Here is an 18,337-nt window from a genome sequence, read left to right as displayed (position 1 = left end):
ATCGCTCTAGTGGTCGCGTGGCCTGGCAATGACGGGTCCTGGCGGGGTATCGGCGCCTTCAGCACACTGTGCCTCTGCGCCCTGAGACACTCACTGATAGCGCTGGAGCGCGCCAAAAAGCAGGCTGGCCAGCTGACAAAGGCACCTGAAGCCACTGGCCGAAACAGGCAGTTACTTAGCCCCGTTCGGCTTAGCGCCGCTCCGATTCGACTCCGGTACCCGCTGGGCCGGGCTGCAGGCCCAAACAACCCCAGGCTGCCCCAGGCTCCAGGCCCCAGGCGCAGCTGATAGGCGGCCGCCGACAGCACCCAGGCAGCCATGCAGCCAGTCAACAGGCGTCAGCTGCCCGCTAACTCGATAGCGTACCTACCTGGTACCTAGGCAAGGTAGCTCCCAAGGTGACAGTGGCACCTCCGCACGTCATTCGCCTCTCGCTGCCATCGTTTCATCCTCACAACATACTCAACCCCAAACCGTAAAGATGAAGTTTTCCACAGCCTCTGCTGTCTTGGTGGCCTGCGTCCCGGCCGTCGTCGCTCGCTACATCGAAAAGGGCCCAGCCAGCGCCGCCACCGAGCACGTCGTGCTGCACCCCGAGGAGAAGTTCCTTATCGAGACGGCGCCTGGCAAACAACAATGGGTGACCGAAGAGGATAAATGGGAGCTCCGCCGCGTAAGTTGAACCCCCGATTCAACGAGCAGCAAGCTTCTCTGCTGAACTTGCTGCTCCTTTTCTCTCTCGACTGCTTTTGTTATTTTATCGTGCTTGTCATTCATGGCTGCCGATCGGAGCCAACCCAGAGAGACCCGAAGCCAAGCCACCAGCTAACGAGCGTAATCATCTAGAATGGCCAGAACTTCATGGACATTACCGAAACCCGCCATCTAGGGGCCTCAAAGATGGGAACCCGTGCCGCGGTCCAGTTCCCGAAAAAGACGGCCCAGCAAAAGGCCGTGGGCAAGCTCGCCAAGTCGCTTTCCAAGGACGAGATGCAAAAGAACCTCGAAAAGCTCACCAGCTTCCACACCCGCTACTTTCGATCCGACTACGGCCTGCAGTCGTCGGACTGGGTCCTCGAAAAGGTCAACAGCATCATCAAGGATGCGGGTGCTGACAAGACCGTCTTTGCCGAGAGCTTCCCCCACACCTGGAAGCAGCACTCGGTCATTGCCACCATCCCCGGCCGCACCAACAACACGATTGTCGTCGGCGCCCACCAGGACTCCACCAACCTCTGGCTGCCGTCCATCCTGGCCGCGCCCGGCGCCGATGACGATGGCAGCGGCTCAGTCACCATCATGGAGGCGTTCCGCACCATTCTCAAGTCGCAGGTCATCGTCGATGGCAAGGCCGAGAACACCATCGAGTTCCACTGGTACAGCGCCGAAGAGGGCGGTCTGCTCGGAAGCCAGGCCATCTTCAGCGAGTATGAGCGAGGTGGCCGCATTGTCAAGGCTATGCTTCAGCAGGACATGACGGGCTACATTCAGGGTACGCTCGACGCGGGCAAGCCCGAGAGCGTGGGCGTCATCATGGACTTTGTCGACCCCGGCCTGACCAAGTTTATCAAGGTCGTCATTGAGGAGGTGCGTCTTCTACTCTACCCCAATCATTCCCGCCACCGACTAACGCGCGTCTGCAGTACTGCGATATCCCCTGGGTCGAGACCAAGTGCGGCTATGCCTGCTCCGACCACGCCTCGGCGTCCAAGGCCGGCTACCCCTCTGCCTTTGTCATTGAGTCGGCCTTTGAGGATTCCGACCCTCACATTCACTCTACTGAGGACCTGATCAAGTACCTGTCCTTTGACCACATGCTGCAGCATGCCAAGATGACGCTTGGCTTGGCCTACGAGCTGGGCACGCACGACTTTGACAAGGGCGGCGACAGCGGCTTCGATTCTCTGGAGCTGTAGATCGCGATAGACTTGAGCATAGTTCTTTTGTAGCGGGTTAGCATGTTGCATACATGAGCGTGCGGAGGAGAAATGGAATTCATTACGAGACGCGCGATGAGGAGCCATAGGAAACACAAGCATTATGGCATTACGAAGCATCACAAAGTAGACAGGAAATGAATACTTGAAGAATGATTTGGTATCAACTTGAATTCGCAATGCTTGTTCTAAGCCAAGTGCTTTGCAATCGGCATATCAAAGACTTGTCAAATCATATAACGCCTTTAAACCCTTGTTCCAGTGTCCGATGTCCTATGCCAATGATGGTGAAAAGCCAATTTTCAATAAACCAGTTACGCCGTTGTCCTCAAACACGCCCATTTTCTGTGTCCAATATTCATGCCCTTCTTAACGGCCCTGGCCACCCCACGCGGGGGGCTGCTGCCCGCCCTGGCTCTGTACGTGCGCCTGGAACTGCGCCATGACGGCCGCAAGCACGGAGGGATCAATGCCAAGGCCCCCAGCTGCACCGCCCTGCTGCTGCTGCTGTCCGGGCACCTGCAGCGGAGGTGGCACGGTAGCAGCAGCAGGAGCCGCAACAGGCCAGCCCGGTGGTGGCGGAGGCACGGCACCTGGCGCCGGCGCCGGCGGCCATCCGGGGAACTGCATGCCAAACGCGCCCTGCGGCATAGATGGAGGTGCAGGGGGCTGTGCGTAGTGGTTCTGCTGGTGAGCACCCTGCGGAGGGAGTGCGTAGCCGTCTCTGCTGCTGCTGTTGCCGCTGCTGCCACCACCGCCGCGAGCGTATCCTCCTCGGCCGCCGCGACCGCCACCACGTCCACGGCCACGGAAATCACCACCGCGTCGCCCACCGCCGCCTTGTCTGGACGACGACGACGCTGGCCGGTCGTACTGCGACGAGCCGGGTCCGCTGGCCAGCGACGAGGGTCGCGCAAGCGGCTTGTACGGGCCGTCGTCGTCGTCGTCGTAGTTGAGGCCAGCGTCGACATTGTGCTGCTGGCGGAGCGGGTGGTCCTTGGCGCGCGCCGCGGCTGCGGCTGCCGCCTTTTCCGGGTTGTTGGCCTTCCACTTATCCTTTTTCTTCTGCTTGACGGCGCGCTTGTGCTCGGCCTCCTTTTCGTCGTCGGAGAACTCGACCTCCTCGTCGCCGGCCTCCTCGTCGTAGAGGTTGCTGGCGTCGGAGCCTTTGAGGCCCTTGAGCGGCTCGGTGAAGACGAAGGTGGCGTGGGCGGGGGTGTAGTAGAGCGTGGTGCCGACGGCGCAGCCGAGCGCGGCCATCTCCTCGGCGCCGTTGAAGCGCACCGTGTACATGGGGCGCGTGACCTTGCCGATGGTCTCGGCGACGGCGCCGACGACGACGCGCGACGCGGTGCACAGCACGGAGCCCGCGTCGAGCACCTGGTACTCGCCGGGCGTGATGCCCGTGACGAGCGCCGTGTTGTCGACAATCTGCGACACGGCGCCGAGCTCCTCGAGCGGCATGGCCTCGGTGATGGTGACGTCGGGCCGCGTGACGGCGTCGTCGGCGACCTCGTTCTTGGTGCGCAGCTGTGCGCCGCTGCCGGCCTTGGCGCCGCTAGGGCCGCCTGCGTCGTCGTCGGAGCCTCCCTCGGCCTCCATGAGCATGCGCGCAGTCTCCTCGACGCCGAGCAGCTCGTAGCCTTCATTGTCGGAATCGTCGTCCGAGGACGAGTCGGAGCTGGACTCGGAGGAGGACTCGTACGGGGAGGAGTCGATCTCCCACTCGGGATTGTCGCCGGCGTCGTTTTGCAGGGGCATCGTCTGCATCTCGACGGGTTCTGTTGGCTGGGCCTGTTCTTGTGCTGGCGGCTGCGCGGGGTCGGCGCTGCCGAGACCGCCAATGGCCGCTTCGAGAGCGCTGGTCAGAGACGGTGGGCTGGCGGGCGGCTGCTCGTCAACAACCATGGCGTCGGGATCAGTCTCTGGATGAGCGGTAGTTGGAGGCGGAGCAGAGGCCGTAGTAGGAGCCGGGGCGGGAGCTGGCGTCTCAGCGCTTGTGGTCTCTGTCGTCTGTTGCTCCGACGCATCGGGGAGGTCTTCGTGCCCAGCGGCGCTCGCGGCGGCGGCAGCCAGATCGGGCGGAAGAGGGGGTAGCGTCTCGTTGGGCTTGGCCTGGCCGAGGCCGGGTATTTGGAAGCCCGACATGATTTTATTTTTATACTGTAGAATGAATATACCCAGAAAGATATGGTCGGGGTGTAGCCAAAAAGTGAATTGCAGGTCGGAACAGCCCAACTTTTTCCCAGACGATAAGATAGCGAGGCAGCGGCAGAAAAAAAAAGTTGCAGGCGGGTCCAGTTGAAGGCGGAAGCGGTGGGGACGGCAGCTCCGTTACAAGACGCCCGTCACTTATAACCGTCGCTTGATTGCGAATTAATCGAATTGCCTTTTTTTTTCTTATATATAAATAATTTATAATATTAGGCGCATGCAGAGAGCTGCTGCGTGCGGAGGTGTTGCGTCAATACTGCTTCCCTGGCGAGGTCATTCTGCTGGAAGATCCGTGGTTCACTTTCGCCAACTCCGGGTTGATCCTGTGACAATTCGAGAGGGAGAAGAAGATTCAAAGTTGAGTCGAACACCTTAAACTCGGGCTGATAAGTGGTAGCTCGTTTCCTCCATGGTCGCTTGCCAAGCAACTCTTTTGACAATGATAGATGTTAGTGCCAGCATTCATGGACGCGAATGATGCTGCGTCATCGTATGCACAATATAGCTAGATACGTCATACGCAACTTGAAACCCTAAGTATAACAAAGAAATCTCAAGAACAATGCAGTCCACCATCAAAACTTTGCATCTCTTCAGTATTTATTTGATATTCCGCTCTACGGCTGGTATCCGTCTCCGATTCGGCATCCCTGAATCGGTAGCTATAGTGGGGACCTCAACACTAGCGGGGCTCCGGCAACAATGACGAACGAACGAAGCTGGCAAGATTCCTTTCCTTGAACCATCAAGCATCCCGCTCCAAGTTCGCTAGACAGCCATGGCGTCGAAACCCGAAGCGGAAGCGGCCCCCGCGCCGAAATTCGAACATCCAAACGCGGGGCACGCCAAGAAGAAGTAAGTGTCGGCCGAGCTGGCCAAAGGGGGGAGTGGACGCGGCGCAACCGAAATCCAGGGTCGAGCTTCAGCTAACGCGCGACAACTCCTTGTTTCCTTTAACGAGTAGACGTCCCAGCGCATACGCCATTGAGCCCATCAAGGCCTTTTACATCTTTCTCGTCGCGAACCTGATTGCCGCCGCGTATGCGCCGATCCAAGACTGCGACGAAACATTCAATTACTGGGAGCCCACGCATTACCTGTCGCACGGCTACGGCCTGCAGACGTGGGAGTACTCGCCCGACTATGCCATCCGCAGCTGGCTTTATGTCGCGCTGCACGCGGCCGTCGGAAGCTTTCGCCGACTGCTGCCGCGCTCAACCAAGGTGCGAAAAAGCTTGCATGTGCTGTGTTGCCATTCGAAAAAGGTAGCTAACCACCATGACTTAGGTCGCCGAGTTCTACTTTGTTCGCTACGTCCTCGCCTTTGTCTGCGCCCTGTGCCAGGTCCTCCTCTACCAGGTCTCCAGCACGACGCTCAATGCCCGAATCGGCCTCTTCTTCATGATTGCGACCGTCACGAGTCCCGGCAACTTTCACGCCGCGGCCGCATACCTGCCCTCCAGCTTCGCCATGTACATGGCCATGCTGGGCGCTGCCTCATTTATGAACTGGCGTGGTGGTCTCCGGACCTCGCACGGCATCTTCTGGTTTGCCGCCGGTGGTATCCTGGGCTGGCCGTTTGCTGCTGCCCTGTGCGCGCCCTACATGCTGGAGGAGGTCTTCTTTGCCTTCTTCAGCGACAAGTCTGCCTTGATTGAGTGCATCATGCGCGTGGCCCGTGGCGTCGTCGCCGGTCTGATCCTTTTGGTGCGTACATGATGGAGCAGCTATGCTCGAGATATGCAACTAACACGTGTAGTTTTTCGACTTTTTAATCAACCTCTTCTTTTACAAAAAGATGGCCGTCGTCAGCTGGAACATTGTCAAGTACAACATCTTCTCATCGACCGGCGGCCCCGACCTCTACGGCACCGAGCCCTGGACCTTCTACTTTAAAAACTTGGCGCTCAACTACAACATTTGGTTCATGCTGGCCCTGCTTGCGCTGCCACTTTTCCTTATCCAAAAAGCGGTCTCGCCGTCTAGCCATGGCTTTCAGACTGGCCTGCGAGCGGTTGTGTTTGTTTCGCCGTTCTACATGTGGCTTGGAATTTTCACGATGCAGCCGCACAAGGAAGAGCGCTTCATGTATCCGGTGTATCCCTTCCTGGCACTGAACGCGGCCATGTCGCTACATATTATTCTGGCTGCGCTTGGAAACGCCGACAAGAAGACTCTTGTCGGTATGATTCCCGCACGACTAAAGCTCTTTGGCGTCGTCATTGTCATGTTTCTGTCTCTCGACCTCAGCCTGTCGCGCATCTACGGCATCTACGAAGCCTACTCGGCACCGCTCAAGGTGTACGCGCCGCTCTGGGGCGACACCGACGGCGCGGCTGAGAATGCGCTGGGCGGCGACAGCGACAATGTCTGCTTCGGCAAGGAGTGGTACCGCTTCCCGTCGTCGTACTTTTTGCCGCGCGACATGCACGCCAAGTTCATCCCGTCCGAGTTCCGCGGGCTGCTGCCGGGCGAGTTTTCCGAGGCGGCGACGGGCTTCGGGTTCTGGAGCGGGACGTGGCTGCCCACCAACGGGCTCAACGACCGCAACGAGGAGGATCCAGGCAAGTACGTGGACCTCCGCATGTGCTCGTTCCTGGTGGACACGCAGTACCCGGAGCGCACCGCCGCAGCAGCCAGCAAGGCCCTGCCGTCACGCGAGCCGGATTTCGTGGCAGACACGAGGCGGTGGGAGACGGTCAAGTGCGAGCGCTTCATGGACGCGGAGAAGACGCCGCTGCTGGCGCGCATCTTTTGGGTGCCGGACCTGCCCGGCGTGCCGGCATGGCTGAAGCGGAAATGGGGACGGCACTGCCTGCTGCAGAAGAAGAAGCCCTCGGAGCAGGGCATGTGGGTAGATCCAGGCGAGATGATGTTTGGCTGACGTCAGGATGGTACGCTGGACGGGGCCCGGAGAGATGGGCCAGGTTAGCTAAAAGGCTATTATTGATGTACGGGGAAGACGTTCGGTTTTTTTTCGCATGTCCTTTTGTGCTGTGGTCAATGGCAGATGTTTATGCATTCAATACAGACGAAAAACAGTCACATAAAAGTCGCATGGGATTTCCTTTTCAGCCATGCGCCTTTTTTCCCCTCTCTCTTGCGACGTTGCTTTGTAAACGCCATCCAGCCTCGTTCCGCGGACGAGCTAGTTATTTTTATTCATCCATACCAGTCAGTAGTCAACTAACGCTGTTAGTTCCGAAAAACTCCAGCTCCAGACCTTCCATAACAGGTCTCTCCCCCTCCCACCCACTCCAGCTGCAAGCCACGCTCAAGGCACAGCCTCTCGGACTACTGCAGGACAAGCTTTGCAGGACAAGCTTCTGGCAGAGGGATATTCCTGGCAAATCAGTGCTCGTCGTGAGAAACTCGGTCCAAACTAGCTAGTTATCCCAGGTGGCGCTCGGCGCTACTCCAACGCCCCAAAACGGGGTAACGACACACACAGACACGGATACACGGTCTTGTCGTCCTTTGATACGTGCATGCTCGGCTGCGGAGTAAAAAAGCATGTCGTTATCGATGTTGCATGTTTGCTTGTTATTGACATGTTCCCCCCTCCTTCTCTTCTCTCTTCCCTCCTTGTTACTTTCTCTCCTCGTCCTTTTTTTTTTAATCCGTGTGTAACTTGTGATTCCTTCCTTTTCCGTCACCGTCACACCAGTGTCCGCGGCAGAGGTTGCGTGAAGCGTTCTTTTCCCCCCCAAGTAAACGCATCCATCTCCTCCGAGGCCTCCCCTCCCCAGCAGTTCTGCAAGTACTTTGCCGGTCTTGCCGTGCGCGCTTCCTTTCTCCCTTCTCTACTTGTCTATTTTTCTTCTTCTTTTCTCTGTGCCGCCATGGCCTCCATCATCATCGTCGTGATTGCGTGCAGCAAGTCCCTCTACAAGGCGACCCAGAAACGACGCAACAAGAAGCGCGAGCTCGCCGACTTTGCCCACAAGCCCAGCGTCCGTCGCCGCTCCACCGCCCAAGCTCGACGTCCGCGCCGGATTCTCAACAGCACCAGCAGTAGCAGCGGCGGCGGCGGCTACAACTCGACGACCTACAACAGCAACGGCCTCGTGCCCCGGCCCGATGAGCCCTTCGAGCTGACGTCCCCCAGCGATCTGGCAGACTTGGAGTCTCTCACGAGGGCGAGCACCATTGCGTCCGAGTCGGGCCACAGCCGTCGCAGGATGAGTGACGAGTCGACCCTCGCCGAGGTGGCTCGTGATGGGGCGTGGACGGCGAGGACTTAGCCTCCTCGCCAAGCCTTCTTCTCCCTGCTTCATGTCTTGGGTGTGACGCCTTGGCATTCTTCCCGACTCTCTCCCTTTTCTCTATTGAAATGATTTATATGATGTTATGATTTGGCTGCATTTTCTTGGCGACGAACAAAAAGGTGCTTTATCTGGCTTTCTTGTTCCTAGGCTCGGGTTTCGGGTTTAGAAGGATGCATACGCTGGCGTATAGTGAATTTAGTCCTCTCTGCGGCTTTTTTCTTTCTTGAAAAGCACATTTTTTTCGCAAACATTGGAGATGCACTTTTTTCTTCTCTAAATGATTACAGTTTTATTCACACTCTTCACAAGCGCAGTACGCGTTTTGTTCCATGGCATGCGCCGCAGCGAAACCATGCATGTCTCACACAAACACAAGTCAAATCTGTAAACGCTGATAACTTAAAAGCTAGACTATACAAAGATAGTTACAAAAGACCGCGACGAAAGATGCAGAACCCTCTCCTCACAGGTTTGCCAGAGGCGGCCCGGCCGGCGTAAACGTCTTCTTGATGACGTCGCTCATCTTGTACGCAATGGCGCCAATTACCGCCGTCGGGTGTCCGCTGATCTGCTCGGGGAAGACGCTGGCGTCGACGACGCGCAGCCGTCCGACGCCGTGCACGCGGCACTCGAGATCCACGACGCTGCTGCCGGCTTCGGGCCCCATGCGCGCCGTGCCGACGGGGTGGTACAGCGTAAAGGCCTTTTCCTTCATAAACGCCAGCAGCTGCTCGTCGGGGATCTTGTCGGGCTCGCTGCTCGACGACGGCCACCACAGGTGGCCCGGGTTGTCGTTTCTGGGGATGGGCTCGACAAAGGGCTTCCAGTGCGGGCTGTTGGCGATCTTGATGGAGAGGCGCAGCGCCGCGAGCATGACCTTGCGGTCGTTGTCGCCCTCGTCGCTAAAGTACTTGGGGTCGATGATGGCTATACGACGACGGGGGTTAGCATGGGCGTGAGAGACAATTTGCAAATCGACAGGAGAAAAGAACTTACGGTGATCAAATGCGTCCGTCGACTTCAGCGTAATGGTGCCCTCGCTCTGCGGCCGCAGCAGGCACGGTCCGAGGGAAAAGATGCCGGCGCCCTCCGGCGCGAGCTCCTCGCCGTGGTGGATAAACGCAATCGGCGCGCCCAGAATCTCAATGTCCGGGCCGACGCCGCCAGACGTAAAGTCCTTGGGCTTGTTCTCCGGCTTGGTCGCCGGGAAGGGGTGGTCGACGCTGCGGATAAACGCCGCCGCCTCGCCGACGTTGCTCGACAGCGGGCCGCCGCCGGTGACAAGCCAGCGCAGCAGCGCGGGGATCGCCTTGATGTTGTCGTTGAGGTAGTCGTACGTATGCGCCGTCTTGCTCTTCAGCACGACGCCCGTCGGGCACAGGTGGTCCTTCATGTGGCGGCCGACGGCCGCGTTGTCCTTGACGACCGAGATGCCGAGCTTGGTGAGCTCCTCCGCGGGGCCGATGCCGCTCAGCAGCAGCGTCTGCGGCGTGTTGACGGCGCCGCCCGACAGGATGACCTCGCGCTTGGCGTGCACCTCGTAGCGCTCGCCGCCCTTCTTGGTCATGAACTCGACGCCGATGGCGACGGGCTCCTTTTCGTCGTAGAGGCGGTCGTAGAGCACGCGCGTGACGTGCGCGTGGCAGCCGACATACAGGTTGGGGCGCTTCAGCACCTCGGGCGTCAGAAACGCCGTCGCCATCGACGAGCGCTGGCCCTTGCTGTCGATGAAGGTCTGGAAACGCGTGACGCCGAGCGTGCCGCCCTCGGTGTTGATGTCCGGGTTCGCTGCGATCCCGGCCTCGGCGCACGCGGGCATGAAGCCGTCCTCGACCATGGGCGACAGGTGCGAGTAGCCCGTCTGCCACTCGCCGCCGACGCCGCGGTGCTTCATCTCAATGGCCGGGCGCTGCGGGTTGGCGGTGAAGTTCTCCATGCGGCGCAGATACGGCGCGAGGTCGGCGTAGGACCAGCCCTTGCAGCCCTTCTCCTCGGCCCACTCGTCGTAGTCGGACTTGGAGCCGTGGTGGTACATCATGGCGTTGATGGTGGTTGAGCCGCCGAGCACCTTGCCGCGCGGCCAGAACATGCGCCGGTACGCGAGCCCCGGCTGCTCGACGGTGCTGTAGTCCCAGTCGTGCTCGCCGTGGAAGAGCTTGGAGAAGAGCAGCGGCACGCGCGCCTCGAGAATGCCCGTGTGCGGGCCGCCCGCCTCCAGCAGCAACACCGTCACGTCCTTGTCCTCGGAGAGCTTGGAGGCGAGCACGCAGCCAGCGCAGCCACCGCCGACAATGACTGAGATTGGCCCGTGTCAGTAGTGAGATTTTTCTAGCAAAATGCCGGTAATTCAAGAAAAGAGAAAAAAACTCACCGTAGTCATACCCTAGCAGCTTTCGCTGAGCGGTAGTGTACGTGGCTGGCGCGCCAGTGAGAAGCTGCGGCGTGCCATAGTGCAGCGGGTTGGTCATTGGGTTCTTGTACTTGCGCGTCATGATTGCGGTCAATTCACTTGGCGGAGCGGAACAATGTGTGTGAGGGGAGAGACAGAGGACCAGTGTTGATATAAGCAGAGAGCCCGCGAGAACTCCTTTACTCTTGGGGGGAAACGGAGCCACCGTCGAACCATTGGATCCAACCCATGCCTGCCACAGCTACCTGGCAACCTGTCTGGGAGGCCATTAGTTACCCCGCATATCCGTTTGAGCGCCACGATGTGCTGCGCTAGTAGCTTGGTAGCTTGCTAGCTTCCATCACGGACTTGGGATGCTTCGTCGATCTCCAGGACCAAAAGTACAAACTGCAACTATATCGACCTCGCCTAGCCATCTGCCTTCTGACGAGTCAACTCTGTGTATATCAGAGTCGCGCCAGACGTTCGACTTATCCTTGCATGATCAATAAAAAAAAAACCACTCCCGAAGCAGTTTTACGACGATACGATCAGAATTCTAGAGGCTCCATACGCCCGTCCCCATGCGATACCCACGCCGCTAGTGCGACTCTGGCCACGTCGGACAGGGTGTTGGCGGCTGAGCGGTGGCTGGCCATTTCACAGCCCTCAATTACATGGGCGCTTCTAGCCTCGGGTACCGTTAGTGTGTATGCGGGAGAGCACATGTGCTTGAGAAGAGACAGTCCTGTACAGGCACTACGGGCAATTGTTCACTCCTCCGTACTTTTTCGACGGCCATTTGATAAGATTGGGCTATCGGCGAACACAAGAGGACAAAGACAGAAACTCGATTTAATCTACTTTGAAGCCTTTTGGTCCGCACGGGTTCGTTCCGGCTAGCCCTGCGGCTCCCCGACTCGAACTCGCATGTCAGGAACCCACTTACAGCCAGCTAACAAGGTGTCGGGCCCGGGGCGACTGCGTTAGACTTTGGTCCGCGCTTCCGCTTCCGACCGAACCAGCCAACTAATGTTAATATTTATGCTTCTCCAGAAACGAAATGATCAAGTCAAGCGACTCCTTCTTCTTCTTTGCCTTGGCGTCGTCTGAAAGCCGCCGCAGCATCGGCTCGCAGCTGAGCTCCATCGGACAGATGGCGCTGCTAAAATCGTGCAGGGCCTTGATCTTGTCCATGCCAGCCGTGTCGCCCGGTAGCTTCACGCCGTTTCTCGCCGCCGCTGCAGCCCAGGCTCTTGCCATGTCCCACTGCTTTGCCTCCATTTCTGGTAGATTCTCTGGCTCGGCAGAGAAATCATTGGCTAGAATAGCAGCCAGAACACCCTTTGGCTCGTCGTCGACGCACCCACCAATGTCGCGAAATCCAGAGATGAACTCCTCGGCTGGATGTGTAATGGCCGACCAATCGAAATCAAGAAGTCCGGTAATTTTCTTGCTGGCTGTATCGAAAACCATGTTGTTTGTTGCTGCGTCCATTGGGTTAGAGTAGCTATCCAGATCTGCGCTGACAACAAAAAAAAAGAAAGGAAGGGCGAGGAAAAAAGTACTCACTAAGATCACCATGCACAAACTTGCGTTCACGAAGCGCAACGCCCTCTAGAGCATTGCATACGCCATGGGCAGAGATGAAGTTGCGAATTCTCTCAACGACATCTTCCTCTCGCCAGCCATTGAGCACCGCACTAGTCTGCGACTCATCGAGCTGCGCTTGCAACTTGGCCTCCCAGACATTGGCATAAAGTCCAAAAGGACCATCTTTAACCAGCACCATTTGCGCAGACACAATGTTGCCCTGGTCATCAAATGTCAATCCGCCAAACTGATCCACGGTCGCCGGAACAGGCGCATTCTGCAGCGCGGCGACGATTTTCGCAATGTGCTCCAGGACATTCTTCTTCTCCTCTCCAGAGAGCAACGGAAGCTGGCCATCCAGGTCCTGCCCTTTCTTGTACTCGCAGACCACCCATCCGAAATTCTCTTCCTCAATCACGTCAATGGACTTGGGCGGCGCCCACGCGTAGACTACAGGAACAATCTGCTCAAGGCCTGCATTTTCGATTGCTTGACTAGCAATAAAGGAGCTTGCCACGTCGTTTGCGACGCGATTGGCATTGTTCAGCCCTTCGGCGCGGAGGTTGCTCAGGCGCACGACAACTGTGGTGACGCCAGCAGGTGGAGGCGCGACAGTGCCAGGCTGCTTACCAGAAAATGAGCCGCGTCCTGCCGGCGTCTTCAATTCAATCTTGTAAATAAAGTTGTTGAAGGGAAAAGAACAGTCTCCATAATATGCCAATGTTTCGATTGATTTAGACTGATTCAGCAACGTGGTTAGAGGTCTGTTGATGGTTTTAGTTGATTTGTACACTTGCCTCCAGTCCGAACTGCTTGACAATGCTCTCAACCACCAGAAGTCGCCGATCGTAGCCAGGTTGATTGACTGCTGCCATTTTCATTCTTTTTTAATTCAATAAATGTGAATAAAATATTGTTCTTCTGCAATCTCATTGTGAGATGGCAGTGGCCATATATACCTACAAATATTTTATTGACATTGTGATATTCTTGTGTCCGCCGAGTACTGATTGTTAAGACTCGAACGCTTATCGTGATAGATGGCATGGGTCTCCAAGTAGTCGCTCTTAACTGGGCGCGAAATTGGCCTAGTGGCGCTTACTTTGGCACGAAATTGTGACTACACTAACAGTAGTGACCTTGCCCGGCGCCGCCTACGACTGTGACTCTAGAAACGAAAGGAAAGCTAATTGAAATATGTCGTCAGGTTTCCAATTGCGTAGGACAGAATGCTGACGAGGCTCTCGGGTGATTTCAATGCGTGGTGCTAACAGAAGCAGCTAAATGCCGCTTCGTATAAGTTGGACGGACAGTCTCGTGAAAGTGGAAAATTGAGCATTAACAATAGGTTCATCAAACATTGCATCTCTATCTAGCAGTATACGGCAATTTATTTCAACAAATCAGTCAGCCAAGTCTTCAGCTTCTTGCCCTGCTCGGTCTCGGTATTGTCGCCCACATAGATGTTGTATACAGGAGCGACGTGAGATTCTCTCTTGCCCTTGAAGATCTCCACGTTGGGATAGCCACCCTGGTTATGGTTAGTGTGGTTGTTCCCTGGCATTTTGCTCCAAGAGAAGAAGCAAAGAAAAGGAGAGCTTACCTTCATCTTTTCGTAAAACATCTCAATCATAGGCAGCAGAATCTCATTCTCGCCGGCCAGGATGAGCATTTTCTTGATGGGAAACGTCTCGAACCAGCTCTCTGGGGCGTCTATCGCGTCCGTGTAGTAGTCGGGCTCGGCGTCGCCCATGAACTCCTTGGACCACTTCTCGCCCACAAACGTTGTCACGATGTCGCCGCCATCATAGATGATGTGCTCGGACAGGTCCGGGTGCAGAGACACCCAGGGTGCAATCGTGGCCGCACCAGCGAGCGGCTCCGAGAGGTGCACCGGGACGATGCTTGGATGCGGGTGCGCCAGGTGCGAGAGGACGCCGACCGTGATGTTGGCGCCCGCAGAGTCGCCGGCGAGGAGAACATTGCCTGGGGAACGGCCTGTGTGCGCGAGAACATGGCGCAGGGCTTCGACCGACTGCGTCAGCTGCACGGGATAAGTGCCATGGGGCGCTAGCGTGTAGGTGACGGCGAAGATGCAGAGATCGCCGCCAGTAGCATTGACATCTTTGAGTAGGCGCTCAAAGAACTTGAAGTAGCCAATGTTGGCAGGGAGACAAAATCCGCCGCCTGTAGGCTTGTGTTAGCGCTTCTCGTACATTTCAACGACGGATGCGTGACTGACCATGGAACCAGATCAGTACGTTGGTGGCATTCTTGTTGCCCACCCAATGGCCCTGAGCTCCGTGGGCAAGCGCCACAGTGTCCGGCTCAAAGTTTCGGGACCGTGCATACTGGTTGTAAATAATGTTGGTGTTGGGCGAAATGAGTCTATGGCAGACTATCAGCAAGCCTGAAATTGAGTCGCCCCTGCCGTCATGGCTCAGTCTGGGCATAAATTCTTACTGTAACTGTAGCGGATCAAGGCGGCGAGTGGCTTTGCGCAGCACGGTGTTGGCAACGTGGAGATGATACGTCTTGGAGTCTCGCTCGGTTCTGAAGAAACCGGTAAAGAAGGACGCGAGAGCAGTAGCGACAATCGCAGCCAGGCCCGGGATCATGTCCAGGTAACCGAAGAAGGACAATTTCTTCGTCTCAATCTTTACCGGTGGTGGAGCGGGTGTCGCAGCTGCCGCATCCGCTTTGGCAGAGCGCGACCGCGTAGTCGTCCGTGTTGCCATGTTTGCGTGGCTCTCGTTGTTGTGATTTTTTGTGATATAAACAGGTAAATGTATGCTTGGACAATAAATGTCCTAGGTGCAATGGAAAATCAAGATTCAGTGTTTTCGAGTTTGTGTTCGTGGAGGGCCGAGGCAAAGCTTTCATATAGTAATGGACATATGTCTAGCTATCCCCGATCTGCTCTTGGCGGCCAATTAACCTTCGCTACGGATGCGTCCTACTTGAATCCTCCCCCCGTTTCCGATATGGATTTTGTTGGGCCGAGCTGCTCCAACCGAGCACGGGGGCGGGGGCGGGCCATCATTCCATACTTTTCAGTGTCAGGCATTACGTTGACGTGCCGGGCAAACCCCAAGTTGCCTCGGATCAGTGTGGGGAGCGGGGTCGGCTCCAATCCTGGAAAGAAGGCTGGAATTGCAACGGCGCTGGAGGACGAGTTGATTCTTGAAACAACAAAAAGTCGCTCAGACAGATGAACGCGTGGGAAATTTAGCCAGCTATTTTGCTTTGCAATCGGCCAGGTTTAATCTCTATTACTATGCTTGTTTTCTCTTTGCCAATTCTTTTTATGTTCTCTTGTCAGCTGCGAGGCATTCGTAGTTGACCACTGACGCTAGCTTATATGGATAGGAAATTGGTGACAGAATACTTGGTGGGAGCCAACAGCTGCTCTTTACACAACTATATCTGAAAAGTGCTTCGAGATGCTGGAGTTGAAAAGCGTCATTAATATACATATCCTGGGACGGGCCCAGACTGATATTTGTAGACATCCTCTGGCAAGCCTTTCGCAGCGTGGGCCACCCCTGTCCAAATGTGGCAACCAGCTGCCACCAGTTCTAGTTCAACATTCTGCAGTACCCTCAGGAATAGCTTTCCCCAATCTGAAACTACGAGAAAATAGCCTAATGTGATTTGAGACGCCTGCAGAACTACAATGGGGCGGCAAAGCTGGTCAGGTCTTCCAGATCAAGCGGCGAGCCTGTTACTAAAGGCCGCTGCGATATTGTTCGAACATACGGGCGTGGCTGCCAAGGCCCATGTTGAAAGAGATTATTTCCGGTATTTGTAGAAAATCTCTGGGCAGTGATCGGCCCGTCAAAGTTTGCCTGCAGTGAGACACTCTCGGCAATCGTGCACGTTGCCGTGGCTTGCAGGGTGTAGAATCCAACCCGAGAGTCGACTGGCATAGTTTCGACCAGAAAATATGTTTGGTGGTTGGGAGACTGTGTTGTGTTCTCCATGTCAAACGTCTGCATTGCAATCGAATACCTCAGCCTGAGTGTGAGAGTGCGCTATTACGCTGCCATGCCATGAATTTGATAGCCTCGTTTGGAATCAGGCGGTCCTTTAAAATTGTCGACTTTATTCTCGCGGACTTTCTCGCCGTGTGATATTTTGATGATCTTAGTTTCGGACACTCTGCCACCTCGCCATGACGCTTGCATGAGATTGGTCAAACTATTCGATGAGCCTTTACTGGCTAGCACAGGAGGAAAACGTTCACAATAGCGAATTCGGATACGATTTGTATTGGATTGTTTTCGTTGCAGAATTCCGCTGAGCCTCATTTACAAGTCAACCACTCCGTGAGCATCTCGCATGCAACAGAGACATCGCCATGATCGTGCACTATCCCCTGTTTAATAGAATTAAGGCCACCTATGAGACGAAAACACTGTTCGCGTTTGTAGCGTCTCTACTTGCTACCAGCGACACCGCAATGGCAAGGTACAGACTGTCCATCGCCGCCATCGATTATGCAGAGGCACTGCTGAGGAGTCAGGCTCTTCTTGACCGCGACAAAAACAAGGGGAGTTGCCGCATCTCTTTTCTCGGCTTGCTCTCCCTCAGTGGCGAAGCTACCCTGGTGGTTGCAATCGCAAGGGACGGGATTGCCGTCGCCGTCCTGGATGAGGCACATGCAGTGGAGAGCAGCGGCGCGGCCGTCGACAAGGGCGACTGTGCGACCGGTGTTGCAGCCGCAAGGCCTGCTGACACCGTCGTCTCCGTCAATGATGCAGTCGCAGTGCAGGGGAGAGGCAGTAATTCTCTTCTTTTGCTCATAATGTCAGTCGGTGTCGGTGTAAGTTGTCTCGTGGCTGGGCGCGCTTACTGATACCGAGTCAGTGACTGGGCTGGCCGCGGCGAGCGACGCAATGCTGAGGGCTGCGATGAGAGAGAGCTTCATGCTTGTTGTATTGATTAATACTCGAATGTTTCGAAAATGAATGATAATCTGGGGATGATGCTGATCTATATACATGGCTGAAGCCTGGCGAGCCTCACCTGACTAGTGCAACAAAGGATCCAATGGCTGGAAGCTAGTGCCGGTGTACTGCGCAAAGTCTCGTCTATTTATCATTTGGGCGGACTTTTATGCTTCTTTGGGTTTACATGCATAATAGGCAACATGGTCAGACGCCACGCTTCGCTCCAGACTGGTTCAGGTCAGGAGAGACGGACAAACTGCTCACTGCTGGGTATGGGACTACATACTTCGGTAAGTAGAGCCATCTACTAGCCAGAATTTAATTTCACTAATTATTTTGCAAATGATCCCGAGTATTTTCCCGCAAAAAAGTTTTCGGACTTTTTTGATTTTTTTCTTTTTCTTTTTTTGGGAGCGTGAGAAGAGGCTCGGCGCTTTTTTGACGCTACGCGTGCTCGATTACAAGTAGTAAGTGCCGAGAAACGGCCAAGATTCTTTTGTCCGGAGGTAAAACTAGCTCCCATAGGCTGCCAAGTTGCCGCCATGACTATATAAAGTACTATGTCCATACGCTCGCATGCTTGTTTGCTTTAAATTTGTGCATCCATCGAGCTTGATACGACCCTTGACAGCAATACGTTTTGCGTCACAAGACCAAGTTGTTCAAGAAAACTGAATAAATGCCATCTATTCCTAGCGACAATTCAGTAATTCACTTTAATGAAAAGACTGCGTAGGTTTCAGTTGCAAAACATCTTTTCTCCGAAGGCCCACATCGGCGCAGGATTGGGGACTTGTTGCTCACATCTATGTGGTGTGCAACGGTTATCACTGGTAAACGGAGTAACTATGCAGCTGCGCGGGCCGAATGAGGAATGAGGAACGAGGCACGAGGAAACAGGCTTCAAAAATAACAAAGTCCTCGTTTGTTTGACAAGCTCGTCTTGTCTATTTGACATGCCACTTCTGAGGCGGGAATTCGACC

The 18,337-nt window shown here is 55.7% G+C and overlaps 8 protein-coding genes across 8 annotated transcripts; 3 read left to right on the top strand and 5 right to left on the bottom strand.

The window, feature by feature from the left end:
- Positions 1–481: 481 nt before the first annotated feature.
- LMH87_010239 (uncharacterized protein) lies at positions 482–1,916 on the top strand (the record flags this gene model as incomplete). Its single annotated transcript, XM_056197366.1, has 3 exons — positions 482–673; positions 847–1,587; positions 1,644–1,916. The coding sequence occupies 3 exons, from the start codon at positions 482–484 to the stop codon at positions 1,914–1,916; spliced, it is 1,206 nt and encodes a 401-aa protein (XP_056054423.1).
- Positions 1,917–2,306: 390 nt separating this feature from the next.
- LMH87_010238 (uncharacterized protein) lies at positions 2,307–4,085 on the bottom strand (the record flags this gene model as incomplete). Its single annotated transcript, XM_056197365.1, has 1 exon — positions 2,307–4,085. One exon carries the CDS (start codon positions 4,083–4,085, stop codon positions 2,307–2,309), a length of 1,779 nt encoding a protein of 592 aa, XP_056054422.1.
- Positions 4,086–4,929: 844 nt separating this feature from the next.
- On the top strand, positions 4,930–7,035 carry LMH87_010237 (uncharacterized protein; the record flags this gene model as incomplete). The annotated part of the gene is made up of 4 exons (XM_056197364.1): positions 4,930–5,006; positions 5,116–5,374; positions 5,439–5,858; positions 5,911–7,035. The coding sequence occupies 4 exons, from the start codon at positions 4,930–4,932 to the stop codon at positions 7,033–7,035; spliced, it is 1,881 nt and encodes a 626-aa protein (XP_056054421.1).
- Positions 7,036–7,639: 604 nt separating this feature from the next.
- On the top strand, positions 7,640–8,395 carry LMH87_010236 (uncharacterized protein; the record flags this gene model as incomplete). The annotated part of the gene is made up of 2 exons (XM_056197363.1): positions 7,640–7,685; positions 7,863–8,395. 2 exons carry the CDS (start codon positions 7,640–7,642, stop codon positions 8,393–8,395), a joined length of 579 nt encoding a protein of 192 aa, XP_056054420.1.
- A 487-nt stretch (positions 8,396–8,882) lies between these two features.
- Positions 8,883–10,911, bottom strand: LMH87_010235 (uncharacterized protein; the record flags this gene model as incomplete). Its single annotated transcript, XM_056197362.1, has 3 exons — positions 8,883–9,346; positions 9,416–10,714; positions 10,791–10,911. 3 exons carry the CDS (start codon positions 10,909–10,911, stop codon positions 8,883–8,885), a joined length of 1,884 nt encoding a protein of 627 aa, XP_056054419.1.
- A 932-nt stretch (positions 10,912–11,843) lies between these two features.
- LMH87_010234 (uncharacterized protein) lies at positions 11,844–13,282 on the bottom strand (the record flags this gene model as incomplete). Its single annotated transcript, XM_056197361.1, has 4 exons — positions 11,844–12,295; positions 12,381–12,983; positions 13,032–13,140; positions 13,199–13,282. 4 exons carry the CDS (start codon positions 13,280–13,282, stop codon positions 11,844–11,846), a joined length of 1,248 nt encoding a protein of 415 aa, XP_056054418.1.
- A 509-nt stretch (positions 13,283–13,791) lies between these two features.
- LMH87_010233 (uncharacterized protein) lies at positions 13,792–15,139 on the bottom strand (the record flags this gene model as incomplete). Its single annotated transcript, XM_056197360.1, has 4 exons — positions 13,792–13,932; positions 14,005–14,588; positions 14,644–14,789; positions 14,865–15,139. 4 exons carry the CDS (start codon positions 15,137–15,139, stop codon positions 13,792–13,794), a joined length of 1,146 nt encoding a protein of 381 aa, XP_056054417.1.
- A 1,700-nt stretch (positions 15,140–16,839) lies between these two features.
- LMH87_010232 (uncharacterized protein) lies at positions 16,840–17,331 on the bottom strand (the record flags this gene model as incomplete). The annotated part of the gene is made up of 2 exons (XM_056197358.1): positions 16,840–17,196; positions 17,257–17,331. The coding sequence occupies 2 exons, from the start codon at positions 17,329–17,331 to the stop codon at positions 16,840–16,842; spliced, it is 432 nt and encodes a 143-aa protein (XP_056054416.1).
- Positions 17,332–18,337: the final 1,006 nt, after the last annotated feature.

This window comes from Akanthomyces muscarius, chromosome 5 (genome assembly GCF_028009165.1).
Source record: "Akanthomyces muscarius strain Ve6 chromosome 5, whole genome shotgun sequence".
Lineage (NCBI taxonomy): Eukaryota > Fungi > Ascomycota > Sordariomycetes > Hypocreales > Cordycipitaceae > Akanthomyces > Akanthomyces muscarius.
Note: the sequence above shows the minus strand (reverse complement) of the source record. Positions and strands in the feature narration are given on the sequence as shown.